Source organism: Crocodylus siamensis, chromosome 8 (genome assembly GCF_052110815.1).
Source record: "Crocodylus siamensis isolate JL-2025a chromosome 8, ASM5211081v1, whole genome shotgun sequence".
Classification (NCBI taxonomy): domain Eukaryota; kingdom Metazoa; phylum Chordata; order Crocodylia; family Crocodylidae; genus Crocodylus; species Crocodylus siamensis.
Window position 1 is genome coordinate 58,487,343 of NC_143402.1, and position 19,568 is coordinate 58,506,910.

The 19,568-nt window shown below is 41.7% G+C and overlaps 1 protein-coding gene across 3 annotated transcripts in view; it reads right to left on the bottom strand.

The window, feature by feature from the left end:
- GMIP (GEM interacting protein) overlaps nucleotides 1-19,568 on the bottom strand; it is a 38,802-nt gene that overhangs the window by 8,887 nt on the left and 10,347 nt on the right. For 2 of the 3 annotated variants that reach the window (XM_090060471.1, XM_090060473.1), the window contains exons 3-14: nucleotides 11,022-11,115; nucleotides 9,872-9,947; nucleotides 8,941-8,998; nucleotides 7,864-7,989; nucleotides 7,443-7,507; nucleotides 6,220-6,330; nucleotides 4,360-4,440; nucleotides 3,136-3,324; nucleotides 2,407-2,544; nucleotides 1,571-1,761; nucleotides 1,314-1,409; nucleotides 44-126 (exon numbers count right to left, since the gene is read on the bottom strand). In XM_090060471.1, coding sequence (XP_089916597.1) covers nucleotides 44-126; nucleotides 1,314-1,409; nucleotides 1,571-1,761; nucleotides 2,407-2,544; nucleotides 3,136-3,324; nucleotides 4,360-4,440; nucleotides 6,220-6,330; nucleotides 7,443-7,507; nucleotides 7,864-7,989; nucleotides 8,941-8,998; nucleotides 9,872-9,947; nucleotides 11,022-11,115 — 1,308 coding nt within the window. Of the gene's footprint in view, nucleotides 1-43; nucleotides 127-1,313; nucleotides 1,410-1,570; nucleotides 1,762-2,406; nucleotides 2,545-3,135; nucleotides 3,325-4,359; nucleotides 4,441-6,219; nucleotides 6,331-7,442; nucleotides 7,508-7,863; nucleotides 7,990-8,940; nucleotides 8,999-9,871; nucleotides 9,948-11,021; nucleotides 11,116-16,513; nucleotides 16,876-19,568 lie in introns of those variants that run through there. The other variant, XM_090060472.1, reaches the window with a different exon arrangement.

Here is a 19,568-nt window from a genome sequence, read left to right on the forward strand (position 1 = left end):
TTTGTTAGTTTAAATATTGGGTAGAAATTACTGCTCTTCTCACCTGGGCTGGAAGTAGGAGAATCTGGGGACTGGAATTCACCGCTTCCACCAAGGCTTTCTGTGTCACTCCATGACTTGTTTGCACCTATAAAAGGTGAATAACATGATAAGAATCATCTCAACACCATAATGTTTCAGTAGTGATTGCTAAGTGCTGCTATGCATATTTTTGCTGCCTGGGTCTTTAATTGTTTTAATAATTCTGCAGAACCACAGGACCCCTTCGACCTTCTGTGGATAACTTTAAAGTGAAAACACAGGCATAGTGACAAACAAATAGACACATACAGTAATCTGCAGGTATTTTGCTGAATCATGTCAGACTTTAGGAAGCCCTCCAGGAATGTCCTTTTGTATCATAAAAGTGTAAAGACAGTTGTTTTCTATTGAAGGGACGTAATTTCCAAAATGTCTTTGAGAGAGATTTTTAGGCGGTAAAAGCAGTGTCAGACCTGTAATGAAATGCGATACCCTATGAAAGGAGGATGTAAAACTTGAGTGCAGTATACTCCGGGGACTGAACTGATAAGAATAATGGTAGAAGGCTGATGGGCTTCACTTCACCATCACATCCACTCTGAGCTGGGATGCACATAAGAAGTAGTCAAGCATGAAATCAAATATGGAGTTATAAAAAGGGCCAATGATGGCTGTCACCAAGTCCCTAGTTGCCAGAAAAATCCATTAATATTTTCACAGGATAAAGAAACAAGAGGCAAAGATTCAGGGGGAAGGGAACACAACCCTAATCTCTAAACCTGGATGGAAATCTCCAGTTCAGGTCATATCGCTGGAGATGAACAAGAGGTTTCAAAGCATGCAGGCCAGGGACCAGCATTTTTTGTCCTATTGTTAAATTGCTACCAGGCTTGTCATGGAAATAAACCATTCCCAAATGACATTTTGGCCCCTGACAGAATCTCAGAATGACACCGGAAGAGAATTTTCCTTTTGGAACATTCTTCTGGTCTCAGAGGTAGATGGTGAATGAGTGACACCTGAATTTGTGGTAAAAATAAAATGTCCTGATTCAATCAGGGAACAGACTTCTATGGGCCTGAAATCTTTTCTATGCAAATGCAGCCTTCAAATCACTTCCAGTTGCAAGCTGGAAAATGGGTTTGGCCTTACTTTAGAGGTAATTATGAACCAATCTTTGTGACTCGTGGCTACCTAAATACAGAAATCAAGCTTTAGTATCACAATGGAGAATATTAATGTTTCTTTTCAAATTAATCTGACTTTGTTCACAGTTTTAGGAAAGCTGCTTTCCTGATGCATCTTCTGAGGAGGAGGTCAGATCAGTAGCTGAGGAGGAGATTCCAGTGTGCTGTGGTGGATTCTTTCTTCTACCGCTAGAGGGAGACCTGAGAATGAGGTACAAGCAGATTTTGTGAAATGGCTTTTCCCAGGTAACAATAAGGTAATAACAATAAGTACTAATATATATATAATTCTACCATAGATGTACACAGTGATTTATATCTATAAGAAGACAAAGCTCTCAAGGAGTTCTATACTTCTTTACCTCTTCACCACAGGAGTATATGGCTCAAATTCATACACCTCCATGATGTTCTCTTTCTTCTGCAGCTTCTGAATAAAATCCAGGTATTTCTCACCCATTTTGTAGGGTTTGCAGGATTCAGTCATGGCCTGGTAATCCAGTGGAATCTTCTCTGCCTGATCTTGCCGCAGCTTGAACATCCTCAGGGTAACCTTTATGGAAACAACAAAAAGCTTGAAACACTGAGGCTTGGGGTCTTCCCTGGGCTCTAACTTCAACTTGTTTGTAAAACTCTTGCACAAACCCTTTGATTACTTGTACTCCTCTTGCTTATGGATATTCCTACCTACCCTTAAATTATATTTAAAAAATTCACTTAGTTTAAATGAGTCTGCATGAAAACCATCAAAATACAGTCCCTTTCCCCACCCCTAGCTGCTGAAGGAAATGTAATTCTAGTATGAGAACCAACAGGGACTCCTTTGGCAACCAGGAGAGAACTTTGCCTACCCTGTGCCAAGTTAACTACAGCATGAGTTTTTCCCACTGGTTCTGACCCTGCATCCTGATCTCAGGTTTTTGTATCAACCATCAGTTGTTCAGCCATAAGCCAGAGACTCTCCAATGCAGTAGGAGATTTGTGGTTGTAATTGCTAGGTATATTGAGTGCTACTCTTTGTAAAGCTAGTGTTGAATGCTTAACAGATGTCTGGAATATGACCCGATGTCTCCTGTGGACAGCCACATGTAGGATAATTACCAGTAAAGCAGAGATGGACCAGGGAGACCTGACCCAAATAGCAGCTCCTCTGTGTCTGAGATAGAGGGAGGTTGCATAGTTGCTGTCTCCTACTTACCCGGGTTAGCACCTCATCTCCTTGGTAAATAAGTTTCCGTATGTGAGAGACAATCCTCTCCCGCACCTTTTCCAGTTCCTGCCGGTGAAAGTTGGCATCAGTGATGCATGTCTTGTAAGTAGCTTCTGTTTCCTGAACCTGGGGGCAGGTAAACACAGAATGAAACAGAAGCCAGTGCCAGGCATCCTCACCCTGAGAATGATGAAAAGGAGTCCATGGTGCAGATCACAGAGCAGCCATGAATGGGACTGTCAAGTGAGATAGGAGCCAGAGCAAGCTGGAGGCTATGGGCTTCTTAGTGCTGGTACATGGTAAGTCCCAGGCCTGCTGCTACATCCTGAACAGAGTTTACCTTATGCTCCTAAGATAAATCTAGAGACTAGAGGGGTCACTGCCATGTCTGCAGACTCTAGGCACTTCAACAAGCATTATTTAGTATCTCTGATAGGGATTGGGTTGCTACCCAGGCAGGTCTTAGCTTATTGTCACACCAGCAAATCTTAAGGTCAAAGCACTGATGCTAGAGCTGGATGAAAATGTAAACCTAGTGAAACAAACTAATGTATGGTAATCCCCAAATTGCTGTCATTCCATTTTAAACTGAAAATGTTACCAATATTTTATTTACCCTAGAACAAGTTTTGGCAAATGAAAAGTGTCCATAACGGCATGGTGACATTTTCTCCATGAGTGAGCAAGAGAGAGAGCTCCGTGATTCATGACAGTTACCTTTGCTTGTGCTTCCTCACGAGACCGGCGCCGTTTCTCCAGCTGCTTGTTGGCACTGACAGGGTGAGTTGCAGCCATGTTCTGGTATTCATCCTCTGCCTTGGCACTCAGTGATTTGGCTTTCTCCAGCTCCTCACAGCGCTGTATGTAGTGCAGACGGGACTTGCGCAAGGATGATAAGGAATCATTCTGTAATCGGACAAAGAGCTTACTTAGGACACATCATCAGGCTGGAGGGAGACCGCTGCTGCTGGGGGTCACACACATGCCTACCTTCATTCCTGTACAGCTAGGAATCAGCAGGAAAAGTGACGCTGTACACCAGTATTGCTTACAACATCGACTATCGGAAACAGATTTCAGTACCTGCTAATTTCCTTTTCTAGTCCCGTTGCCCTAACTCACCATCCTTGTTTTAGACCTTCAGCTACTTATACACATGTTCATGATCATTATTGTTAGGTGTCAGAGTTGTTTTGTGTTCTTTGCAAATTCAGGCAGACATTGCTGCACTAGGAGATATTCAGAAAGTTTTCTTTGGGCATATCTACAAATTGCGCTACCTTGCCATAGCAATGTAGTGACCACGTGCATCTACATGTCACTGGCAGCTACTTTACTGTAGTGGTGTGGTCCCCTGTTTTAGCATGCTGCTACAGCAAAGTGGTGACTAAAAATAACTGTGTGCCATCCATATGGTGCAGTATGGGCAGTTACTGCAGCATCCTTTAGTACTTCCAAAAAGTTAATAGGTAGCCATTGCATCTGCTTTTCCAAAAGGAATTACTAAAGCCTGGTGCAGTAACAATATCACCACAGGGTGATGTGTAGATGTGCCTTTGAGTCCTAAGAATTAGAAAACTGGGGCATGATTTTCCCTTGCATGTGGCTAATCAGAAGTATTTTCCACATAGTTTATTGGCAGGGGGTTCTCTTGATGATCCTGTTGGGGGCTGTCACAGGGTTCCTCACCTCTTTTAAGGGGAGCTAGTGGAAAAGAGATTAACCTGGGGTATACTGCCTTTCTGTATGATCTTTGCATGGGGATGTAGCAAGTGCTTTCCTGGCTTTACCAATAGGGCAGTGTGGGGCAGGAAAAAGCAGTCCCAGTTAGGATGCTGTTCGCACTTTTTACTGTGTGCTCTTACAGGCCTGGCATTCTCATTATTCTGCCAGACATAAGCATGTGGCTCTCTCACAGCCTGCCATCTCCAGGACTCTTACCATTCTCTTCTGTTCTTTTGTCCATTGATCCTTAAATTCTTTCCGCCACTTTTCAATTTCATTCCTCTTGGCTGTAAGAGGCTGCAAGGAAATAACAGTGCAAGTGAAAACTATATGCCTACATACTATCTCTGTCACAAGCTTCTGGGCTTAGCACAGACCTCTGACTGAAGTCCTATGGCTTGTATTAGAAAGGAGGTCACAGAAGATAGACCCAAGAAGTGTCCCTAATACCAGTCATGGTCCTTTGCCCTGGTCTACAAAAGCTGGGGGTGCTTCAGGAGCATTTTTAGGATTAGACCTAGATGGGAAAAAGTTTTCCCATTTCCCCAAATTTTTCAAGATTTCAGAAGTTTTCCAGTTCTGCATTAGGTCAAACCCAATACTTCTTGAAATTGTCCATGACAAACCATGGACAGCAGCATCTAGAATAGCCAGTAACCCAGTAGTTATGAACCCAGCATTCATCCAGGCTATAGGCTCCCTGTTCTGAATCAGGTTTTGAATAGAAATTACAGGCTGGGCTTGAGAAACATTCCGGAAGAAAGCTCTGTTGAACTGATACTTTCCCTCAAAGTCTAATTAAATTGGCATTTTCTGATGAAAACCATTTTGGTATAAAACGTCCAATTGGCTTCAATCAGGATGCTAACCTTGCCTCTGTTAGTGGGGCAGCTTGATTAGGTTAATAGTAGCCATTGCATCTGCTTTTCATGCACCCACCAGAAAGTTTAATGAAACCAGATTACTCTGTGTTGCCCAACACTATAACAAGGGTAAGTCTGCAGCACCAGTTCTACCTCCACCCTAAATAACTTAGCTGGGCACCATGTGAGTTAGTGAGAAGCCAGAAACCCTCATCCTTGAGCTACTCTACAACTGCACTTGCAACCTAAAGCAGACCATGTCACCTCTTCATTGTAGATGGCTTGAATAGCGACAGCGCACATGTTCCAGGGTGGGAGAGTGGGGGGGACGCCTTGGGGAGCTGCTCTGATTAAAATGCCCATAGTGTCTCGTGTATTTAGCATCCCACACATCAAAATAGTGGCAGAGGTGCTTTAACTAAAGCTCGTTCGACAAGCTTCAGTTAAAGTACCCCTGCTGCCATTTTGAAATGCAGGGGCACTGAATATATGTGACAGCGAGGCTGCTAGAGCATTCCAATTAGAATGCTCCAATCGAGTTTGCTCTAACGTATTCTAATTGTAACTAATTGGAGCAGGCATCCCGCATGTGTACAGGCACCTAGTTCCAAAGAGCTGGGCCTATAACCCCTGTGGGGTGAAGCTGCCTGCTCTACAGAGCATGTGCACTGCCTCCTGTATCTTTCCTTCTTAGTAGAGCAGGAACAGCCTCTGCAAGCATGGAAGACTGGGCAGGATTGGATTGCAATGTGTCCTGCTCTGGAACATGACTGTAAAAAGGCCCTAAGGGGCTCTAGGTTTGTGCTCTTGCAGGAACTTACAGAACAACATGGACAGTTCCTTAGTAAGGAGAACATCCACTTGGTAAGGAGGACATGCTGATTTCTGGCTCATTTGCCCATACCGGTCTACCTGAATCAGCCAAGCTTCATTATGGATGCTCTGAACAGGAAAGCAGAAAGAGCCAGGGTCTGATGACAGCACCAGCTCTTGTTAAGGTAGGAAGAATCATTGTGTGGCTGAGATTGTAACATCAGATACTGAACTTCTCAGGATACTGCATTCCTGGGGGTAATTTCATTCTTTCTGAAGCTAGATGTGAATTTTCCTCCCTTTACTTTCAGTTAGATTAATGGGCTCTTGAACTATTCTGGCTGCTCCCTTGCCTAAACACTTCAGTGAAGCTGTCCAGCCAAAGCAGGAAATACTCTACCTGGTAGTATTCTCTCAGCTGTAGCTGCACTACGGTGTCAGTGGCTGTACCCCCAGCCTTTATGTCATAGTCCATGACTCTGGTGTAAAGCAACTGGAGAGGCATGTCACACTGTGGAGAGAGAGCATGTATATAAAATACTAGACAGTCACCAATCACAGAGATTTTTCTCATTATAAACGAAAATGATCATCCACATTGATTATATCAGTGGTGGGCATTTCAGATCCTGTACATCACAAAGTAGCAAAGGAGCTTTTATTCTCTATTGTGCTCCTTTGACATAATACAAATTCATCCCTTTATCTAGAACAGGGGTGCTGAAACTCATGGGTCAGATCTAGCTCATGGAGCTGTATCATCTGCTTGTGCGGCCCCCCTCAGATCCAAAAGCTTGGCAGAAGAAGAGCAGTGGCAGTGCTGATTGCTGCTTCCCTGCTGCCAAATTTCCAGACCCAGAGGGAGCTCCACAAGTTGGATAACATAGCTGTGCACAACAGATCATGCCAGCACATGGTCAGATCCAGTAGGTGGGCAGCACACAGCTGGACTGAGCTGGTGTGGGCCTGAATCGGAGTGGTGCGTGATATGTGGTTGGATCCAGTAGGCAGATGGTGTGAGGCTGGATTGGGGTGGCGGAGCTCTGTGACACAAGGTCAAGATCAGGGCAGAGTGCAGCATGAGGCTGAATCAGTTGGATGCCAGTGGTCTATAAACTAAGATGACTTTTGCTCCTTTTATTATCATATGTAGGAATATATAAAAAGGAATTGTCCCAATGCTGAGTGGACAATTTAAAAAAGTTCTGCAAGGGACAAAAAGTTCATGCTTTGAGACTTTAGTAGGAGTCAAAATCAAATTTGCCATGGGAAGAGAGAATACCCCACATTAGCCTGTTGCAAGGTTTCTGGTGCCTTCCTCAGAAACATTTGATTCTGTCTGTTGTCAGAGACCAGGGGATACTGTATTGGAAGGACCATGGATCTGATTTAGTTTCACTATTTGGCATTTAGAATGTTCTTAATCCCCTTATTTTGTTTTGCCTACAGCAAACTACTGAACTTCCCTGAAGTGCCTTCCTTGCTTTTAAAGAATTGGAAATCATACTCTATAGACCTTAGCATGATTCAAAACAGAGCTCCATGGGTGTTTTATGGAGTGGAACAATTATCTCCATGTACAGGGAAAGCCGTGAAAGAAAGAATATTCCAAATAAATTGTACCTGATGCCTAATGGCATGTCGGCCTAATTCTGCTATCTTCACAATGCTTTTGGCAAACTCTATTTCTGTGAAAGGGAAGAACAGGTTAAATTCTATATTTCCCTGGCAGGGAATGCATCTCCCCAAGACAGTTGCTGCAATGTGCGAATCAGTCATCCTAGCAGAATTCTAAGAAATGTTTCAGGACACACACACACAAATTTAATTTTGGCTACTGAGAATGTGAATCTTTACCTTTATATCTATCTGATTAGAAGAATTAGAAGATAAGCTTTTAACCTACTCAATAGTATATTTGCATCTACTACTGTCTACAGTCACCCTGCTGCTGGCTTTGCAAAGTCCCACCCTAGCAGAGTGCACCAACTCAGAGCTGGCCTGTTGCCCTGAGCTGACTATGGACTTCACTAAAGGGACTCACCGTAATTCAGGCGTTTGTCAATCCAAGAGAGCAGCTCTTTGACATATTTACACCACATTTTGGCATATTCAAGGGCATATTCCACACCACCTTCACATTTTATCAGCATCTCATCAGCCTCTTCAACTGCAAAAATAAATTCAGATTCATAAGAGCTTCAGTGGGCAGAGGCTCCCCAAGTGTGGTAAAAACCTGAGTCTCTCTGATATCTTGTGCCATCTCAAATAACAGCTGTAGAAAATGAACTCCAAGAGGATAATAGCTAATGTCATGGTAATACATCATCTCCCCAGAAGAGCTCTATGAGTTCTGGGCAATTTAAGCTTATTTGGTCTCCAGTAAAATGTTTTAAAATGGACATTTTTATGAAGCTTATTTTGTAATTGGAGACTGGATCCCTTTGTGTGATGGTGTCTCAATGCCTGATATGCTGGCCTGCAGTTACTTTGCCCTTCCTTTCCTTGGCTATCCTGAGATAGAATTACCCATTTCACTGATTTGAGACTAAAAGAATTTCAAGGAAAAAAATGACAGTTCCAACAGCTTGAAAAATGGCTTATGTTTATGATAACGTAAAGTCCACCAGAAGCAAGACGTGGTTTTATACTGAATCGCATGATGCCATTGATGAATATGGCACCAAGTCTCTCCCACATGAGCAACGATAGCATATCAAAAACAGGGTCTTAGTTGCATTATGGGGCAAATATTTATTATAGAATATGATTTATTATTGTATTATTTATTATTGTATTTATTAGACAATATTTATTATACACACAACAGGCAGATGCTTATTGTAATTAAACTCTTGAAGTTCAAAAGTCAAAACCAATGTTAGAATGTAGTTTAATAGGATACTAGGGCAATAACAGGTGAAGATGTGCACACAAGGAGCTTGGCAAGATTTTTAATTTAAACAGACCATAATGAAATGTATGCATCTCTGCTGGACTGTGTCATGGTGACATCTGAAAGACACATTTTTTTAGTGGGAGTGTACAAACACAGATGCCAGAATATGTATCTGTTATTCTTGGATTATCTGTGTGTCTTATTTTACTTTTCTTAAGTTACCTGAGATGTCTGTCTGCACCTTTCCTTCCGAGTTGCTTTTGCAGAAAATTTCATTTTTCTGTAAAACAAAGAGGAAAAAAGATCAGAACTTCAAGTGTCAAGCTGTTCAGAGAAAGTTACTGAGAGCTAATCTTGGATTCCACTTTTTCCTATCTAGAAAACCTTCTGTAGTTGGGGTGATTGCCAAAATGTGACAGAACAGGGCAGGACATAGCATAAGACTCGACCATGAACAAAAGTATGAAGGACATTTCTAATACAGATACACAGAGTTTTAGACTGGAAAGGATTTGCTATCTTCAAATGTTGCTAACTCTCCAAATATTCAATATGGCTCTTCTGGAGTCACAAAATTACTTGAGAATCTTTGATTCCCACAGGAAAACAAAGAAGTTACTAGCTTTTTTGGTTGTAGTGAATGAGAATGATTGTATGTAACCAAAAGACTCAAGTTTCCAAATTATGATTTATTAAAAAAAAAAATCCCTCCATTTTAAGCCAATTTCATTCTTTAGACTGGCACACGATTGTTAAATAGTTTGAGGTGGCTATACTGGCATCTTCTCTGATCTTTTATATAACACAGAGCACAGAACATGACCCAGTCATTCTCATCTGAATTACTCTTCTTTAATTAGCAAGAATCAATCTAAATTACATATGTTTGAAAGTTCACATGAAGCACTGTCTCTTCTCTTCAGGTTAACTGGAAAAAAAAATAAGACAAGCCCCAGTTCTTATCCTTTCTTCTGTACAGGCTCTTATAGTACTATTATCACTATTGTATCTGAGCACACTAGTGTCTCTTGCTTTCTCTGTAGACGAGAGATATAACCTTTTATTCATACTCGCTGCCAAAACAAGCAGCATTTATTTCAGCAAAGGGAATTATTAATCTCTTCATTGAAGTGGGGTCTCGCTCTTGTCCTACCGGAGATGTCTCTGTCTCTGAGGTCAGGTCAGTGGTGCGAGGGCTGTCAATGTCACTAATGAACATGTCAGCTGCCCTGTAAAATAAATGAACCAATTAAATAATAATAAATAGAGGTGTTTTAGAAGCTGCAAAGTGTATGACTAGGGTTTTAACTACAGAGTATGAAGAGGAGAAAGAGTTAAAGCTGAGTTGATCTGGTTGAGTTCAAATATATATGATCTAATTTTTTACCCATTGGAAGCAGTTATTTCAAAGCTAGGTGCCAATTCCAAATTTTTTATACGATGACTTCTGTAGGTTTTATGGATGCAACTAAGAGCACATGAGTTATAAAAAGCAGTGCTTTCATGCACCTTTTAGCCATTGCACAACCAGCTGAAGGTACTTGTAGCTGCCTGCATTTATCTCTAAATGTATTATGAACAGGATAAACAAAATCGGAATAAGTCCTCTACCATCACTGAAATGTTATCTGTTTAACTTTAATACACTACCAGCCATTATGTGTTTTTATTATTTGTCCCTTTCATTTATCATTTCATATGTTACAAAGCAGTAATGATTATTTGTGTTCTTCCTCCTCTGTACATCTGCTTTGGAAATTAGCCTCTAATAAGCTCACAAAGTGTGTATGTGTGGATTAAGACTGAGAGGGGCAGGGGCTTTTGTATAATCTTTGCTAATACCAGTACATTATCGAGGACAATGGGCCCTGTAACCTAAGTGGTCTGTAGGAATTACAGCAAAATACATTGTACATTATATTATTGTTTTGTACAATACAAATAGTGAGCCATATTCTGCTGCCACTGTCATTGGTGTAAATTAAAAAATTCCTCAAAATATCCTCTTTCTAGTAAGATGCTCTAGCATTCAGAAAGACTGAAGCTGAATTATTAGCACAGAAAATAGGCAAAATGTAATAAAGTAACCCAGACAATGGGCAGAAGATCTCTGATCTGGAGTATGGAAGGGACTCTGAAGGTTTTCCAAATCTAAAAGCCTTAATGAGAAATTGAGATAATGAGTAACAAAATATATAAGTATATATACAATGAATGTATAAATGCTGTTAAAGGAAGAAAAGGAAAGAACAGATACAGAGGTGTGAAGCCCCAAGCTAGTTCCATCCCATTTCTGTACATACCCATTTCCGAGTGAAATTTCTAAGGCATCCAAACACCCGAAGATGTCACTGTATCGCTTCCTATTTTCAGACCCTTTCACAGGATTGTTGAGACCTAGAGGTGAGTAGGAGAGAGAGACAGTTGCACTGAGAAATCCTAATAAACCTAATCCAGTGTCCACTGATGTCAAAAGAGTCTTTCCAGGGATTACAGTGGGCTTTGGATCATGCCCAATGCACAGAGCATGACCAAACTAAGAGGGAATGACCAGGAAAGTGGCAAACCATAATACAAATGGTAAAACAGAGAATCTGGCAGAGCTCCGTGGTAGAAACTCCAGGTAATAAAAGAGATCCAAAGCCCCTGATGTCAATGGGAAACTTTCTACTGATTTCAAAGGACTGGGGTCAGGGCCAAGGTCAGGTGGCTAAATTTGCAAAAACTCCTTTTAGTAGAGGCCATCAACTACACAGTGGGTACATCTACATGTGAATTTAGTATGGTGCAATAAACTTTGGAGCTGTTTGTGCTGGAGTTAACTGCTTCCAGGCATAGTGTCTACACGTGTGCATGGGACAGCAGCACTTAAGAGGTGGGGTGGAACAGCCCCAGGCTGGCAGCAGGCTCAGGGGATCAGCCCTGGACCCTGGGTGGTGGCATTAGGTGGCAGAGGGGATGGCTAGGGCACAAGGGTGCATAACTTGCACAGCTGTGTGGCTAGGTGGCAAGCAGCCCCACACTTTAGCACCCTCATGCCCCAGCCAGCCCCTGTCACCATCTACATGTGTGTTTCTTCACACTTAACTCACCATAATACTGTCCCCAACAGTACCATTTTACAGCAGAGTTCATTTTCTGTGCCCTAATACCAGCACATGTATGTAGATGATGATGCTTTACTGTGGAGCTAATTAGTCAACTCCACAGTAAAGAGCACATGTAGATGCACCCAATAATGTCTTTCTACACTATCTTTGTATCGAATAAGCGATTAACCTCTACTTAGAAAGCAACTCAGCTGTACTGTTGTAGTGGGTGATACAGATAATTTGTAATGTGCTTATTAGGCTGAGTGAGAGTGCGTGTGTGCATGTGCATGCATGCACATGTGCATGGATTTGTAATGTGCAAATGCATAGCTCTGTGTGCTGGGATAGCAGGAAGTGCTGTGATGAGGAACTAGGTTCAGGGGCAGAGCTCAGTTGCAGAAGTTGTCCATTGCTTGAACAACACACATTTCCCAATGTTGCAATATGTTGTTCACAGTAACCATTTCTCAATATCACATAGGCTTAATTATGGTGATACTGTGTTTTATCATCTAAAGTATTTGCCTCTTTTTACAGCACATATCATTTTTCATGTATATAAAGTATAGAATGTGCATGTCTCCACATGCAAAGTATTGAAAAATACAGCAATAAATCTTTCCAAAAGCTGAAGCATAAGCTTCCAGAAATTGCAGAAACACAGGGTGGTGGTGACCAGGAAGCTTTACTTGAGCTGTGTGTTGCACTAAGTCTTGCTTTCTACTCAGTTTTGCTCATTTGTAACTGAGGACAGAAACTGAATTGACTCAGGTCAGGAAAGCAACTACAGACTTTTTAGAAAACAGAAGTAGGCCTACATTGTATCAACAAAAGAAACCTTTACTCTTTTTTTTTTTTTGTCCCCTGATATTCCAGGAAACAGGATGTGGTTGACCCAAATCAAGAATTGCTTCACTGGTAGTTGAATCGCTGTCAGTGAACAAGCACTTGCAAGTATCAGTCACTGGTACAAGATGGAAAAGTCAAGCTTGTTATTTCATTTACACCTGGCCTCTGGTGGCAGTCACTGCTGGATGATGCATATTTTCAAGTGCAAGCAGCTTCTCTGTAAATGTTGCTGTGCACAGCTGGTGCATCACAGAACACCACGTTGCCCCTGGGGAATTCTGTGCAGCAAGCACAATTCTGCCTATCTGAATTACCCAGCATGCAGAGAAAATGTATCTGTTCCTCTGCTCCTTCATGGGGTGCAGTATACTCACCATGGCTAACAGCCCTTGTCTTCAGGATAATGCAGAGACACGAGAGTTGTAGCCTGTCCTGCTCCTTGGGCCCTTTGGAGTGTCCTAAGCTTATGCTGTCAGAGGGAGGTTGTGAGGATAGGTGATTTCTCCCTTAAATCTCTCTTTGAATCATAGTGCAATAAGGAGCTTCATGGAAATGTTAAATACATTTATGGGGGGTGGAAGGGTCCTTCATACCTGATGCAGAAGATCAAAGTAGAATTGCTGACAAGTTGCCAGCAACCTCTGTCTAGATCTACGTCAAATGTCTCTGGCTTTTATGTCAATGTGGACTGGACTTTAAAAACAGGAAATATACTGGACAAAAGCATATTGCAAATGTTTCCATTTTGTATCCAATTTACTGATCAGTTTAACCAAATTTTTATACCCTGTCTTTAAAAGTTCTCCCTGATTTCCTTCTTAATCATAGTGATGGAGCAGTAATGAAATCCTTCCACCAGCAGCAACAGATATACACACCAGTGAAAAGGCACCACTGTGTAAGGCTGATGCCAGAGTCAAAGCTGACCAAATATCCATAGCTACACAGGCCTTGATGGATAAAATAAGACACAGGTTGCTTGATGCACATCTACCCTGTAAAAGGCCAATTAATTAGCCTTTTCCTTTCGCTATAGTTGTGGGGAAGGCAGGTTTTCATAGTAGTGAGTGTAAAGTACATCATGGATATTTTTAGTAGTAGCAGCAAAGTGGCAAAAGCATCACTTCCCTTTCAGCCATGGGACTGTGTAATGTGGCAAACGAATAACACCAAGCCTAGGGCCTTTGCCATCTCAGTTTGGCTCTTGCCTTCCACAACATCAGACCCTTAGGCCTGCTTCAGGGATTCCCAAGGGTACCTCCTTCTCTTTCCATTCTTGGTACTGACCTTTCCTACCAGATCACATCTCCTTTTGTCAAATAATGAAGCAGAGTTAACACAACTGGTGTGAGCATATGCAGAGCTTCTGACTACCAGAGCCCTTGTTCTCAAGGCTCAGTTCATGTTCATCTTTTGAACAGCTATGGAAACTAAATCCCTCCTTCATATGATGACAAGGTAAAGCCACAGTAGCAACAGAAATACACTTTTGGCTACTGCAGTTTGACCCAAATTAGATCAAACTTGTCCAAGACTCTTTCTTGAGTCCTGATGCCCTTGTATGAAATTCTCCCTCCTACTCAATCTTAGCCATCTTGTAATGCCTCATTCTCCTACTGTTAATACCACAGAAGGCTGCTCAAGCTGCACATTTGGAGAGAGAGAAGAAGCCTGAGTTGGAATTCAGATGACTGACAAAGGCAGCAGGAACAGGATATATGTTTAAAGTACAAGGTCTCTGGCTCCTTGAGACATGTGGGTTTTAGAAAGGATTTCAGAACAGCCTCTGCAATTGTCAGAACCAAGCTGTTATACAGAAACTAGACCATTTTCTACCTGTCTCTATGATCTATGCCTTTCTCATGCTGTCCTCCTACTTAAGTGGAACCACAGGCCTAAAACAGAATTAGGTTTTAAGTTGCTTAGTTCTTCAGGAGATCAGAACTATACACTGAACCAAATATGTACCTGTGTTTGGCAGGAAATAGAGGACTGGTAAGGCCAGACTTTCTCAGAAAGAGGAGGGGAACCTGACATGAGAATGATATAGAGAAAAACTGGGTGGTTCTAAATTTGACACTGGCCCTAAAGGACAGACAGACCTTTTTTGAGACTATTCTGAGGTCCCAAATTGGTGGTTATTCTTGGGTGTAATACAGAGAAGATTTGATTGATTCAGCAAAAGTTCAAGGGAAGGCAATCCTGGTCAAAAGTGCAGGTAACATGGTAATTTGCAGTATCTGGAGCACTGTCAACAATATCAAAACTTCAATTATAATGAGCTCAGACTTACAATTCTCTCCCGTTCCTCATCCCAGTGATGTACCTGGGGTCTCCCCATCATGTCTCCCAATATCTATGGTCACTTTAATTATCCCAGGTCTGAAAACAGCTAAGCTTCCTTACAGACAGATGAGCCCAGTACTTCAAGTTAGACACAGTCAGCTGCAGCAGATAGTATATTAGAATCCAGAAGTCCTGACTCCTGGTCTCTTACTTCAATCACTAGACCCCATTTCCCTCCTAAATTATTCTTTCAGGCTTTTAGTTGTATGGAATAATGCTAGTTTGTCATCTAATGTTGACTGAAATACTTAGTGGGGAAAAATACTTAGTGAAAAATATTTGGCTCCCTAGTAGTGAGAATAATCAAACAATAGAACACCTTACAGGGGGAGGTGGTAGGTTCGCTATTGTTTGGACTCTTTTTAAGGATATTAGGTATTGCTTTAATACAGCTTTTGGGAGAAATTCTGTGACCTGTATGCGGAGGTGGTTGGGTGGGATAGATGGTTGTGGTGATCCATTATGGCCCTGGATTCTACCAGTCTCTGAGCTCCACTGTGTAAGTTGCCATCATGGATGTGGGGAGAACAAAACTGCCTGCACTGCCCTCCACGTGGCCGCCACTCCTGCAGCTACACCTCAACCTCAAATCTCTTGCTTCAGATGGTCACCCAGACAGGCCAGGAAGGAATGATTTTCCCCACTGGTTAAAGATATTCTGGGATGTTTTTCACCTTCTTTTGAAGATTAGAAAGTGGCCACAGTTACAGATGGGTCTCTGGTGGGTCATATTCGCATGCTCATCATAGTCAATCACCAGATTTGTGGATGGGAAGGAAATTTTTCCCAAATCTAATCAGCAGGTAGTTCCTTCCCCTCTGTCCAGCTGGGGTACAGTTTGCCTGCTGGGGTCATATGGACCAATTTTACCCAGTCAATTCCTTGCCATTGCAAGAGCCATGGACACTAGGCAGTGAAGTTGCTCTTGTTCTCTGCCTGGGGCATGCAACAGTTTAATCTTCATAATAAAATGCTTTAGTACCAGGGCAAAAACTAGTCCAGCTTTCAGCATATTACAGATGTCCTAATGCTTCCTTTTGAACTTTAGCTCTATCTAGCTATGAAGCATCTTGTGAAGGAAAAATGTTTCCTAAAAATGCATAACAACAAAATAAAAGGTTTGAGGAACGTCAACCAGAGAAATACAAGTGGCAGCACAGTGTAAGACAGGAAATGTTTCCATTTTCTTACAGAGAACACTGCAGCCTGTAACTCCTCATAAAGAAAGTTTGACATTCTGTTTTCTTACTTCATAGCTTCTAGAACAAACTAATCAGGATTCATCATCAATTTTGTCTGGCAGAGAGAAAAAAGATGCAGTAAGGTACGTTAAACAGCTAGGGTCTTCATGAAAAGCCAAAGCCAAAAAGAACTGTTATTAGACTACTGGCAAATTGCATGCACAGCCTGCTAGGTAGTTCTAAGGTTGTCAGGAAAGGCTATCTCATGCTCAAAAGAGGTTACATTTATTAACAATTTAAATGATTATTTCAAATACCAACACATACCATTTGGTTCAGGGTCTCCCATGGCTGAATCTTCAGTGTTTTGGTCTGAAAGTAGCAGGATCCCAGTTTACACTGCTTTGAATTGCAGCCAGATTGAAAAAAACACAAATCCTTGACCAGTTCAGATGGTAGTAGGTTAGCTAAGAGAGTCCCATAGGAGTCACATACTAAGAAGACTTGCCTGAGTGAATTGGTCTGCGAGTGCAGCTGCCTTAACCAATCTGTTTCCTGCAGACACATTTCCGTGTAAGGAAACTGTGCTTAGCGTAATTTGTTTGATCATACAATTTGCATACATTTAGCTATCTCTATCTGTAAATAAAAAGAAGGGAAGGCCCAATTTAAAGTTCTGTTGCCTTCAGTGCCTGCAGCTTCCCAGAGCAGAACAAGCATCCACTATCTCAATGTCTTGTACAAGTAGTATTCACTGTCTCCCTTGGAAAACAACCCAGTTTCAAACTTCTGACGTACACACACACACAAATGATGGGCCTCCTATGATGCTTCCAGGGATGCTGGGTTCCCCTCCTCCCTCTAAATAGTGTAGCAAAGATAGCGCACCTGGAACATGGACACTGCTTTGCAAGAAACTTCTTAATTCATTTCAATAAAGCACCAGGAAGCAACAGTTATTAGAGAATAGCAAATCTAAGCATGGCTCGGAAAAGGAACTGATTTAAAACTGAGAGTAAAAGGAGGAGAGTAGAAATGGAGCAAAATAACTCTTAACCCTTCTATTTAATGTTTCCGTGGTCTAGAAAAAATGTACTCAAGCACACAGCTATTTTACATATAAACTTTGCAAAACCTAAATGTAACCAAGGCTTTTCTAAAACCAGCTCCTGGTCCCTCTAGTTCATCTCATACCACAATCTGCTACCTGCCTCAGTCTGTATCCTGAAGACCCATCAGAAGGTTTCTTAGATTGGAAGCATTAAATCCAACAATGTACTGTTTATCTGGAATGTACCTTTTAAAAAGATATCCAGTCTTGATTTGAATCAACACACATTTAGTTCAAAAGCTGTAGGTCAGTCCTACAATGAGTTGGGAACTTGTCGTGTATAGCTTTTCAGCAGGATGAACTTTTACAGTTTCCCTTGCAGTTACTGGTCATTATATAAAGTGTTTTTAAGGTGAACACTTATAAAAATCAGGTAAACCACACTCACAGCATAAACTGGTCTTTCATACTCAGCAGTAATGCAGTTCAGTCTTCCTCACTAAATAATAATTATTTTTAAAAGAAATGGTAGTTTACTTTATGTGACTGGAGAAATAAAATTGGTTATAACTTCAGGCTCCAGCTTCAGTTGTGTTCAAATCAAAATGACAAATCCCCTGTTAGTTCTCCCCATTAATATGAATTGAGCTGAAATGTAGACATCTGGGGTTGTGAGGTTTATTACCAGCTCCCAGGAGTAATCCTAGAATGAGCCCTTTCTCTGCTTTATACCATGAGCTGAAGAAATGCTCCTTATGTGATGGAGCACTTTTCTAGACTCCATCATATCAGTAGGCTCTGTGATGGAGCACATTTCTGTTCTTGTGGCTTTTTCTGGACAGGCATAAAAGGGTATCATGCAGACATAGGCAGAAAGCTTATTGGCAGAGAGCTCTGGGTAACTGTTGTTGACAAGAAATTTCTGTGGTTGAAAATGCAGAACTGTGAACACACAGCATTACATTTCCTTTTAAGTCATCATCCTTCTTCCTTATTCTGACTTGATCTCATGATCTCTTTCTCTCATTACTTTGTCTTGAGTGAGAAGGCTCAGTCCACAGTCAAAGGGGCAACATACCATGCTGGACTTAGACAGCTGTTATGAGCACACCAGAGATTTTGTCGCTCACAGAACACATCAAGAAAAACTATTTCATATTTGCTGCTGTCTGTTGATGGCTAGGATTAATGAAATAAAATATTTTCTGCAAAAGATCTCACTGCAGTTTACACTATCATCTCTGTGGCCACACTGAAACCACAGCACAGAACTTGCTGTTCTGTCACATGTTCAGTCTACAGAGTCAGGAACGTATTATTGAACTAAAGCAGACTAGAGTTACAGTTGAGGTGTCACTTCCATTATAAATGCTGCTTTTTTAAATTACATAACGTGAATCTTACCCTTTGCTCTGACATTTATCAAGCTGATGTGACTATTATGTAAAATTTCACAAAATTCTACTGAAATTATTTTTTGTTTTCAAGGAAGAAAAGATGAACAGAAATTGCTCTGGACCAAAGTAAGCCAAGTTGTAATACCACTGAGAACAATTAAATTACAGTTACATCAGGGATTGGTTTGGCCCAGTACTTCCAAATGGTATCTTGTTCCGTTGCCCTGCTTCTCATGGCATCATTTACATAATGCAAAGAGAGTGTAAAACATTATTGGATCACCAGAGTACACCAGGGAGACTGTAAGGGAAGCCTAGCTGCAGTGTGGTAATTACCGCAGGTAGATTAAGGCCCAAAGTACATGTGCTCTGGGAGCCACTTTAATTAAAGAACCTGAAGTGTCTCATGCATCAGTGTCCCTGCACTTCAAAATGGTGGTAGCGGTGCTTTAGGTAAAGATCATCAAACTGCCATTTAGAAGCACGGGGATGCTGATACACGAGACACAGAGGCTGGCTGGAGTGCAGTAATTATCACAGATTCACAGAAGTTTAGGGTAGAAGGGACCGCATGAGATTATTGGGTCCAGCACCCCTGCTCTGGGCAGGAAAGACTGCTGAAGTCAAATAACCCCAGCAAGGAGTACGACCAGTCTCCTGTTAAAGATCTCCAGGGTAGGTGCCTGCATCAACCACACTGGGAGTCTATTCCAGAGTCTGGTCACATGAACCGTGAAGAAGTTTTTCCTTATATGCAGTCTGAAACCTTCTAGGAGTTTATGACCGTTGCGCCTGGGTTTCCCCTGGGGCGCTTTGGTGAATAGTTGTTCGCCTAGCCTCTCATGCTCCCCCCGATATATTTGTAAGCTGCCACGGCCACCAAATCCCTCCCAAAGTCTTCTCTTTTCTAGGCTGAACAGTCCCATATCTGTCA